We start from the raw sequence: 11,795 nt of genomic DNA, 5'->3' as shown, positions 1-11,795 counted from the left end.
GCTAATCTTCGTCGTCGGGGATGTCCACGACGTCGGTGTCGGGCATGTAGGAGGGCTCCAGCTCATCTCCTCCTGCTCGACCTCATCCATGTAGGCGAGCATCTACTCCTCCTCCGCGGCATGCTGCACCTTCATCTCCTATGGGCGACAGCGTCTGGCCTCCGCATCCGACTCCGAGCGGAACGAATCGATGATGGCTTGCTGCTCCACCTGCAGATCCGTGCCCCTGGCGTCTCCCATATCCTCCTCTCAGCATCCTCCTCCTACTCTAACTCCTTTGGATCCACTGCATCCGGAGGTAGTCTCTCAGTGATCCAGGCTTCGCGCCTTGCCCGGATCTGCTCAAGGAGCTATAGCCGGTGCTCTGGCGTTAGAAATGGGTAGTCCCTTATCCAACGGTGTGGGGGCATGCCTACTAGTGATGGCGGACAGGGAGTGGAAAGCGGCGGCTGCGACGTACGGGCAGAGAAAAGTGTGGAGGGGTAGGGTTTCGGTGCTGGCGTTCGTCTTAAATAGTCGGGCTAGGCACTATGCAGCCCGCCGGAGTAGTGCCACGCGGTGACATCGATCCGACGAAGGAGACGAGCTTTGAACCGCTGGGTTTCCAGACAATTCCGCGTGGGACTCCGACGTCAGTCCGACTAATCAGGCAAAGTATTTTTTGAAAGACAAGGAGTAGATATAATAGCGCCTACTTCCTATAATCATGGGCCATCACCCCACGTTGCAGTTTTCTTTTATTCAGTCGAGCAGGAAACCAAATATAGGAGGAAAACACGGTTTGATCCGAAAATCATGGCGCCATTTGAGGAAGAACTCCACGCCAGGTTTGATCCTCTAATCCCGGCAAGGCCCGCAAACAGAAAATCGTGGCCTCATACACGCTCTACATTACTTGCATGCAATACGAAAAACTGCTAATGAACATATGTGCAGGCTCATCATGGATAACAAACGCGCACACATCGCCGAGTCCCACCTTGCCGCCGGCTCTCTCGCATGTCGCCCATCTTGCTACAGCACCCGCGCACGTCGCACACCTCGCCGATGGTCGTTGGCCGGTCCGCTCGGTCCGGCCCGGGCTTGGCCGCCGCCGGTCCAGTCCCTGAAATCAGGACCTTCATGATCTCGGTCCGGTCTGGTTCGGACCGCAGCCGGCCGATCCAAACGATGGCTCGGACCGGGACCGGCCGGCCCGGATCGTGTCCACCCTTCTTCCTTCCGCGGGCTTTCACACTAGGCACGACGGCTCCGTTCAGATATATGGTCTGGTCGTTGGCTCCGAAGGCGATCATCTATCCTCCTGAGGCATCCCCCGTAGGCTAGGCTCTCTTGGCAGGTCGGATATGGCTTGCCCAGGTCTGTGGAGGTTGCTAGAGGGGGAGTATCGTCATGACATGTCGGTTCTCCTGTGTTGAAATCAGAAAATGGGTTCAGAAAAATCACCATTGAGATTCTAGGATTGTACTACTAGGTTACTGGGCTTAGTTCCGTACACATGATTTGAAAGGAAAGATGGACTAACAGAAACAGTGAAATTTTGAGCGGAAAAAGCGATAAAAGTTCAAGCATATTATAGGTTCTTACCACTTTTACTATGGAATTGAGAAGGCCATCAAAGTTGCAGCTGCTAGAATTTAACGCACCCTGACCCTGCAGCTTTGAAATTCCCAAATCATACACATCAGTCTGTTCAGGCACAATGGCACCACCATCGTAGCTAAAATCACCATTGTTCAGTCTTTGGTCTTGTCTCATTCCACCATCCATTCTATGTCTAGAGTTGCTTGCAACTCCAAACTGGAGGTATTTCGAATGTCTGTCGGTATCATGAGGAGGGAGCAGCCTTGTACTACCAGAAGAACTAGCTCCACATCTGCCGCTGCTGGCTGCTATGAGGCTCTCAGAAGGGCAAACACCAACAGTCATTCTTTCTGAAAATATCCCCTTTTGGTCCATCCCTTGTTCTTCAGTGACAAAGCTAGCATCCAGCTTTGTCGCGATAGCACCATCGAACGAGATGTGCAACGGTAACTTGTCGACAGAAAATCCATCACCAACTGGAAGAGCACCCTGCTGAGACCTTTCAAGCAATCCTGAACTTGCATTTTGTATTCCTACTGATGGATGGGCTCCAACTTTGATATGTGGAGTGCACTCCAAAAGATCTTCTGGTGGCAGTGAACTGCTTGTAATTCTCTGGAATGTGCCACGCATAGTGTTGGCCAGAGCACCCCCAGAAAAGACAGAGCACAGATCATTGGTTTCTTGATGAATCCACTCCTGCTGGAGCCGGGGCTGCCCAAATGATGATGCGGTCAAGCCTTGCGTCAAGTCTGCGTGTTTATTGCCTTGTAAGCTTACTTCGCCATTGTTGCCAGCACAGTGAATTCCCTTGGGAGAAGCAAGGTCCTGAAGCCCAAATGTTGTTGCACCAGCACCACTCAGCAGTCCATGCGGATTGAAAGATGGAGGAGCAGCAGAAGGGCCAAAGGGTTGATGATAACTATGAAGTCCTTCAAATGCTCCCATGTGCAAGAAGGGGTCTCTGCCTCCAAAAGCAGCAGCAATGCTGGCTTGTTGTGATGCCACAGCACTTAGCCGTCTGAGGTATAGCCTGTACTTCTGCATTGGCACATATAAAGTCAATCGCAGATCACAATCGCATATGTTTCATGCATGAGATATAGTATAATCATAAGAGTTCTAGAAAATAAGACCTATAATCAGAGATAACCACTCTCTGGTTTGGCATCGAAATTCTTGCGGAACTGCTACATAAAAGCACTACAGTATATATTAACATCTGACGAATTTTCTTAACTTTTAATGTAGGCTTGTTAATAACTTTTCATAGCTTTTGCATTTTTATTTTTAAAATATATTAAAAAAAGGTGTACAGCACGGTTTACATAGTTTAGTTTTTTTTTGAGGTAAACATAGTTTAGTAAGCTGGACACGGCGGCAGGGGCGGATCTAGAGGGTGGACAATGAACAATTTTACAGCTGGCCCACCCTGGCCCATTGGGCTAGATAAGCCACTGGGCTGTGTCAGTGTCTTCCTTCTATTTTTTTTCCTTCTAGCTGGTTTACAAAACTGAAACAATGTAGCCAAACTAGCCCTGTTTGATAGCAAAGTATTATAAAAACTGAAGTATTGAAAACTACAGTAATTTAGTCAGTAGGTACACAATACTACAGTTTTGACATAACAGAGTATTTTGAAGTATTCGTGATACAGAGGACCTGTTTGGTACAATGACGTAACATTAGCTGACTAGCTGTTAGCACTGCATACAAGCATGTTTTCTAGATGTTAGCTGGCTAGCCATTGGCATTGCATCCAGACCGGCGTAAGAGCAGCGCTGCTCTAGCTGGCTGGTTGTATCATGCATAAGAACGCAGAAATCCATGCATCCAGGCAGCTGCGATCTATTGCAGCACCATGCACAAACATGCCATGGCCTCTAGGTAGCAGCGGCAAGCCATGCGACGCCTACTACAATTTTGCCGCTGAGGGAGAAAACTCCAGCAACAACATGGCGGTGGCAACGATGACATGGAAGCGAAGGGGAATTGATGCGAATAGCGAGGGAAAAGATAGCGATGCTTTCCCTTTTTTTTCTACAGCTGCTCTGTTTTAAAAAAAAAAGAGGTCCAGAGGTCTTTTTTTTATGCAGAGAAAAAACCTTGGTTTGGTAAATACCACAGTATTAAAATCACAGTTTTTAGTGGCAACCAAACAGCCCGTTGTAAAAAAAATTATGGTAATCTAAAAAACTGTAGTATTCTCATAATACTTAGAAAATACTCTGCTATCAAACAGGGCCTAAACTTGTACAGCAGTACATACCAAAATGCTACATTGAACTTGTACAGCTGTACTACCGAAATACTGCATTAAACTTGTACAGCAGTACATACTAATTTATGTCAGATCCGATCTACTAGTGGGGAGGAATAATATGAGCAAGCTGCTATTCACATTAGATATCTCCTTTTTCAGGTTTCCTGAAAGATTCAGTATAGCTGAACAGAATGTTTCTTTCATATGTTTTGTCTCCAGACCAGCTGAACTCATTTTGAATGGACACCAGAGCATGTTAACATATCTACTATACCTAAATAGCTAGCCCCCACTATAAAGAATTCTCTGCCTTCTCCTTGCGCCACATCACTCAAATTAATTTAGCCATTGGATATACAAGATCTATCTACAATAGCCATTGGATCTACACAGGTTGAGAGCTCCTCCACCAAGCGCATGCAGTAACCGAAGCATGCATGCAGAACGTGCAAGGTTTGCTTTAATAACCCAAAAGAAATTTGATGCATGCAACTCACACTCCGATGCTCCATGAAAGAAAATATCCCATGCATCATATTTTGTTTTATTTTGCTTCAGTTTGGACTTACTCAGAGAGATACACATTTATTTATTTTTAAAATGTTGATAAGAAAATTACCATGCTACAGGAAAAACCGTAAAGACATTAGCTAGATTATTTTTCAGCGCAGTATTTATTTTATACAAATTCTCGCAGCAACGCGCGGGGTATTCCTCTAGTTTGTTAAAAAGGGTAGCACAAATAACAGTTGTATCTATACTAAATATAACAGTTGTATGTATACCAAAATACCATTTATGTTTTGTTTCCAAGCCATAATACCAAATTAAGCTCTGCTCTACTTTGCTCCGCAATTAACGGTTGTTTGTTAGCCCTCTTAATTTTAACACAGGAAAACAAGGCCACTTTGCAGACAATTTTATCAAAAGTTCTGCAAAAGTTTTCTCTCTGTGCATCACAGGCTCATGAATCATGAATGGAAGAGATAACAATCCAATAGCTAGAGCTAAAGGTGGTGATGGAAGTAAATGCCGTGCTGGCGTACCTGCAGATGACTCGCAACATTTTCCCTGGTGAGCTTCTCCACGTTCATAAGCTCGAGTATTCTTTTAGGTACAGCCTCTGCAACAATCAGCGAGAGAGAAGGACACAAGCATAAATGGGTTTGCTGTAGCCTGCAAGAACATTTAACATAAAGCAAAAGGCAACGTTGGGAGGTGTTTTTTCTTTCTTACTGTCGATCCCGAGCTGGTTGACGGCAGCTACGAACTTCCGGTGCAGCTCCACTGACCACACCACCCTCGGCTTTTTCGACGCCGCCGAGGCATCGTCGTTGTCCTCGCCTTCATCTTCCTCCTCGCAGTGCGGCTCCTTCCTCTTCTTGCTGGCCCTGTTGCTTTGGTCAGACGACCTGTCACAGGTCGCCTGGCCGAGCCGGTGGTACGAGTCCCAACTGATCTCTTTGCAGAAATCAAGATTGTTCGGCTCACGGTTGCAGAATTTTCTCCTCACAACGTGCTGCCACACGTTCCGGAGCTCTTCGATGCGAACGGGTTTTAGGAGATAGTCACAGGCACCATGAGTTATCCCCTTCAGTACAGTTTTTGTCTCTCCGTTCACCGATAACACTACGCCGAGTTGAATGGTATATCATTAGCATCCATCCATATTCTAACACATGCATTACTCAACAACAAAGTACCAAAAAATCAATAAAGGAAGTTGTGGGCTTACTGATGACAGGGAGATCCATTTCGAGCCCCACGAGCTCGAGGAGCTTGAAGCCGTCCATGTCGGGCATGTGGACGTCACTGATGACCAGATCAAACATGTCCTTGTTCTCCCTTAACAGCCTCAGTGCAGTAGCAGCCTGGTTGGTGGTTGTCACTGTTAAAGAGACAGCATGTGCTCTTATATCAGATTTACAATTGTTGAAACTTGAAAGCAGAGGATGCATAATAGCTAAGATATATCGCATTGCGTTGCAAGAGTGTTAAAACATCTGTAAAATTTATGTCTGTGATATGCATTTCAGAACATGGCAGATTGTTTTTACACTCTCCAATCTGCAAGTGGGAACTCTTGCAACCACAGAAGCATTTAAGCAATAGTAATTACCAATGCAAACTCTCTGGAAGACTGGAACAGCATAAAGTAACATCAGATGAGTGATAAGTGAAAATACAATTAACTAGCTGCAGGTAATATGACTTGCAACAGAATGAAGTTTCTTAAAAAAATACACACAATGAAGTGCAAGCAGGCTCTGACCATGATACTGGCAGCGGCGTAGGAGGACCTCCAGAACCTTGAGGCACACGGGGTCATCGTCGACGGCGAGGACCCGCATGCCGGCGGGGAACTGGTCCCTCTCCATTAACCCCTTCCTGGCCTCCATCATCATGGCGTCCAAAAGCATCCGAAATCGTCCCAATTCAGAGTAACCTAACAACTGCTTGTGAACTAGCAACTCCTATTTAACCCTAAAGACAAAAACTCTGAGAAGCTAATGGCGGCTAATTAAGAGTAAGAAGAAAGGGGACACCACCTGAACACAACAGAAGGGAAAGCTAGGGGACCCGAAAAATACTCCGGGAACAAGAGAGGGAAAAACTCTAGGTGGATTTGGATTCCGGCACACCGGCGGTGACAAGATGGGAGGAGAGGCCTTCAGGAACGAACCCGCCGCAGCTCCTCCATCACTATTGAGGAAGGGAAGAGGCTGGGAAAGCAAAAGGCCAAAAGGACCAAGCGAGACAGAGGAAAGAAGAAACGCAGAGACAGACAGTGACACTCCGGGTGCCCAAGCGAGGAAGCAAGCCCTACCCGTGCTCTCAGCTCAGCTCAGCCACGCCAAGCAACACAGGCAAGCAAAGGGAGAAGATGACAAGGAGGAGGAGGAGGAGGAAGCAGCCAAACCACCGCAGCAGCAGCAGCACGCACGCTTGGTGAGGTGGGGAGGGTGTTGTTTGGGGAGGTGGAAGAGGCGAGCAGTGCAGAGCGAGATGGCGACGGAAAGCAAAGTTTTGGACTGTTGGTGGCTGATTTATAGGGGTCAGTCAGAGTGGGAGTGGTGACAAGTGACAACTGATAAGGCTTGCAAATGATGCAAGACTACGAGAGGAGCCGTCGGACCCACACAGGCCACAATCTTCCGATGCCATGGCAGTTGGGGGAGCTTGCTTGCTACGGTTGTCTTTCACTCATGGTGATCTTTTTTTTAATCATTCATCGTGAACTAAAAGCAAAAATGCAAAATGATGATGCAAGAGAGAGAGAAGAATATCGAATATTTACTATGTGAACAGTAAATCCAAAAAAAGACTTGAAAAATCCAAAAAAAACTGATTTTTTTGTCAGCCAAAATACTCAAATGCGTGATGTTCAGGCAAAATTTGTGGTGTTCAGACATCATATCCGAGGAGCTCTTTTAAAACTTCCTCACAGGCCTGAATTTTGTTTTTTACTTAGGGCTACTGAAATGTCCAAACACCATCAAATTTGACACGGGCATCACACACTTGAGCATCATGCATGACAATTTTTTTTGAATTTTTTGCTATATCTTTTGATTTTATAACTGTCCATGCTCGGGAGCCGAATCGCTGCATTGGAAGAATATATACTACTGTCGAGTGGTCATGGGGAATTGTAGATTGAATGTGCTCTCCGCTCACCAAGTGCTATTTTGTGCTCAACACAATATGGTGCTGCACTTTGGCTGAAAACGTCAAACTAATCTTGCGTTTATATTCAAAGTTCATGAATATTTATAAGTTTGTGTATGTTTTAAAATCCCCTAACTTTATAAATTATGAATATTTTTTAGTTTGTGTATATTTTAAAATTCCTAACTTTATTCAAAATTATGAATATTTTTTTGAAATGTATGATTTAAAAAACCATAATTGTATTAATTTACAAAAAAATTAAAATTTTAAGATTTTAAAAAAATCTGTGAACATCTTTTGATTTAACAAACTTTTTCAGATAAAAAAAGGATATCAGGCTTTTCATAAGTGGGTGAGTGGAGCAGGTTGTAAGTTGAGAGAGCGAGGGCTTCATGAGCCGACCCATGTGAAGTTATAGCAACGAGTGCATGGTTTCAACGTGGAATGGGAGCTTCTAAGATGATTAGAAAGTGAGCATCACCGACTAACACCGAAGCCGAAACATGTAAGAACATCACAACCACGCAGTGAACAATTCCACTCTCCCCTCAGAGCAAAAACCGTCTAACACCAATCCATCACTATATACAAACAAATAAAATACCATCAAAACTCAAACCAACGCTGATAAAGACAAAATAAGACAACCATCCACAAAAACCCGCTAGACGAAAAACAAACATCCCATTAATGCAGAACCGCGTGGCGAAGCGCACGTTAGCCTCTAGTTAGAAATGAGAACAAAAAGAATACTAAATTAACCCCTTGACTCTGTGTCCCGCAAATTGAAGAAAATGCCCTTAACTCTGGAGATTCCATTTGGATTTGGACGGCCGTGTCACTGCAAGGACTCTGGACGGTTTATAAGAACAGACCTATCGGAAACTGGATTCAGAGATCATCATGCACCACATTCATTTTCGAAGAGCAAAAGGCTGATCAGCTAGCGCCAGGCAAAGATCACAACTTTTCATAAATCGCCTGCTCGCCGCGGAGCGATCGGACGTACCCCCGCTAATTAAGAAGGATCTTCCGAACGGGGCTTGCACGCTCGTACGCTACGACGTAATCTCCGGCTAATTAAGATGGGAATCTCTTCGCAGCAAGCGGAAGGACAATTAAGCTCGATGCAGAAGCTGGTACTTCCAACGTACTCTAGTCTACCGTGGTACGAGCAGAGCCCAATACATAATGGAATCCCTACTGCTGCCTGCCGAACTTAATAGTAATATAGTCCTAATTAAACTGGTCGCACATGCTGATTTGCTGTTGCATATGCCACGGTCTTACTGTTTAAAAGTCCACAGTTCGTACGTACGTGCCTGCTGCAAACTTATCAAGACTCTGCGATTAGTCGTAAATGTCTTGGTCGTACTTGGCGATACCGTGACAGTAGTAGTACAAAGATATCGTGGTGGTGTAAATGTCAATAAAAAAAGATATCGTGGTGTCAGTTGAAAAAAAAAGATATCAAGGTGTTTGTGTTTCAGTAATGTTTAAAAACTTTTTCTAGAGGAGGTACTGTTAAAAATCTGACAAATCTATGTTGGCGCGAGGATGACAAATTATGTTGGCGCGAGGATGACAAATTATGTTTACAAGCACGACAAATTCCAGGCAAAAAAAAAATGAACTGAACCAGATTTGTCATACCTACAAACTAAACTTGCTACCCCGGCAAATACAAATTGCCATAAATAAACATTTGATTTTTCCATGGTAAAAAAATCTGACATCGGTTTTGTAGTTGAATCCCGCTGTTTTTATTTATTTATTTTATGAATAGTGTTTTTAACATATTTAAACCTATAATCTTAGCCTTAAAATTAAGCAGTGGTTTTGCACACACGGCAACCCAAGCAACATATAAAAATATATTTAATTCAAATAAAGAACATCAGGAATATTTTTCAAAAAAGAAAACTAAGATTCAAAGAATGTCAGGTCTTTTGATAAAACGCAAAGTTAGAAAAGTATACAAAGGAGAAAAATAGAATAAAAAACTCCAGTACCAAAATAAAGTTAGAAAAGTATAAAATGGAATAAAATATTGTCATTATAAATAAAATAGTTTGAGGGACCAGTAGCAAATATGATAGTGACCGCACGGCAGGCGTGGTGAGCAATCTTCAAATCATTCAAAACATAGAATATTGCTTGATACAATTTCAAACAAAAATCTCCTTTTTTTCTTTTCTAGAAAGAAGAAAAGGTTGGGTTAGTGAGCCAATGGGTTGCTTTGAGACTATTTTCTAAGAGCATCTCTAGTCGAAGGCCAATAAATCTAACTGCCAAAAAGTTGCGTTTTGAGTTAATCTCACCTAACCCATCCCCAAAAGGTATTTTAGCATGCGATTATTGCCTCGCAATCGCCTCCGTCCTTCTTGGAACCTTGCATCTGTCATCACCGCTAGAACAATCGTCTTCAGCCGCCGCCGCCATCCACCTGCTCCAATCGACCCACGTGTTGTCATTCCCGCATCGTTGAACACCTGCCCTCTACCCGCGTCGTCCTCCGCCTCAAATCAATCTTGCCGCCAATGGCAGCCTCAGTGACACCAAGGAATCCTATCGGTTTCGTCGGCGACCCATAGGCCAAGGTAACCTTTGTCTTGTACTATTGGCGGAATTCGTCTTCGACATAGACGAAGGAGCTGCCATAAGAGTCATTGACGACCCACACAAATTGAAATGCAAAACTGAAATCTTATTTGCACCATTGATGATGCACACATATTTGGAATAGTTTATTTAGTTATATAGTTAATTGTTTTTGGTACTAAAAATATATATTACTACTAGAATTCTAAAATATAGTAATTAAATTAATTAAACTTTTTGGAGGTTAACCAGCCTACGATTTTTATATACCCCTACTGTTTTATAATATAGTCAATTGATTAAACTTCTTTGTCATAGGCAAGCATTTTTCAGATCTGCCGATCAGTATAGAAAGAATCACCATCGGCATTTTAAAGGAAAAAAGGATGGATTATATTACTCTGGCGATCGTGGAATTAGAGGTAATGCGCAGTTTGTCGCGTCATTTTTCAGTTGTAGAATTGATTTTATTTTTCTCCAAGGGGATATTATGGCAATCCATATTCTGCACATACCGTGGAGGCAGGCGAGCAAACGTGGACCCCTGTGCGCTCTATTGGGCCAGCCATGTAGGAAGGCCCTTCCAATTTTGTGAAGCTTCCTTTAAGATTATTTTTTCATTTCCTTTTTTCTCTCCCAATTTTCATTCTATTTTTCATTTCCATTTTTTATTTTACTATTCATATGTACATATTATCCTTTTTAATCCATGATTTATTTAAAAAATTGTGCATGATTTCTGAAATTCAGGAAGATAATTTAAATCGGTGAACATTATTGTAATATTTATAAATATTTTCTACAAAATTATGAGCATTTCTAAGAAAATCTTGAATATTTTTTTCATATTTGAGAAACAATCTAAAAACTAGTAGACATCTTGAAATTCTTGCGCCATTTTAAAACATATGAAAATCTTTTAAAGTTTCGAAAATTTTCTTAGAATTCATGAATTTATATTTTACTATTACATGAAGAGTTTCAAAAATAATTAACTTGTTTCAATTCAAAAATATTAAAAATAATTGTCAACAATTATGGAAATTGACAAAAAGATCCTAAGTATTTTTAATTTTTTGAAAGTGTTTTAATATAAAAACTAAAATAAATAAATAATTTGCTAAAAATCGAGTGGGAAAATATCACCAACATAATACGCACATATCACTACATGGGTGGCGGTCCCACGTGTTTGCTCGCAATTCTAATTTTTTTTCAAAAATATGAAAAGTATTTAATAGGAAAAAGGCCAAAATAAAAAAAATTCGGAATAAACTACCAAGGAAAAACAATTACCGATGCAATATGCCCATGGCGCTACACATGGGCCACACCCTATTCTTATTTGCATGTTACACGCTGGACAAGAGCTCTCCTCTCACACGCGGTTATTATAGTGAGTTGTTTCAATCTGAATTTATCTATGTTGGGTTGGATTCCCTCATAGAAATAATCTATGTTGGGTTGGACTTTAATTGTGTTCAGCGTAGCGGTGTGTTTTCTATCATTGGTATAAGCTGATGTTCTATGCAGTATTTGTTTTGTGAGGAAGGTGAAATTGTTCAATGTTAGGCTGTAATATTGTTACACATTTTACTCGTAGTGGCGACCAGTAATGGTTACATTGCCCTTCATTGTAGCGCATAAAACCAATCCCAAACAACACGAACATGCA

The 11,795-nt window shown here is 42.6% G+C and overlaps 1 protein-coding gene across 3 annotated transcripts; it reads right to left on the bottom strand.

Moving 5' to 3' along the window:
* Positions 1-701: 701 nt before the first annotated feature.
* Positions 702-6,849, bottom strand: LOC125521880 (two-component response regulator ORR22-like). Of its 3 annotated transcripts, none has more exons than XM_048686943.1 (7): positions 6,397-6,849; positions 6,120-6,331; positions 5,583-5,735; positions 5,084-5,476; positions 4,894-4,970; positions 1,588-2,625; positions 702-1,409 (listed from the first exon to the last, which is right to left on the bottom strand). In XM_048686943.1, the coding sequence occupies exons 2-7, from the start codon at positions 6,265-6,267 to the stop codon at positions 1,374-1,376; spliced, it is 1,845 nt and encodes a 614-aa protein (XP_048542900.1). In that variant the 5' UTR covers positions 6,268-6,331; positions 6,397-6,849; the 3' UTR covers positions 702-1,373. The 3 variants fall into 3 exon arrangements, with proteins under 3 accessions (XP_048542900.1, XP_048542901.1, XP_048542899.1); XM_048686944.1 differs by having other exon boundaries at positions 6,120-6,300; XM_048686942.1 differs by having other exon boundaries at positions 6,120-6,849.
* Between the last annotated feature and the right edge of the window lie 4,946 nt (positions 6,850-11,795).

Source organism: Triticum urartu, chromosome 7 (assembly GCF_003073215.2).
Source record: "Triticum urartu cultivar G1812 chromosome 7, Tu2.1, whole genome shotgun sequence".
Classification (NCBI taxonomy): domain Eukaryota; kingdom Viridiplantae; phylum Streptophyta; class Magnoliopsida; order Poales; family Poaceae; genus Triticum; species Triticum urartu.
This window is presented reverse-complemented; position numbering and strand designations above follow the sequence as displayed.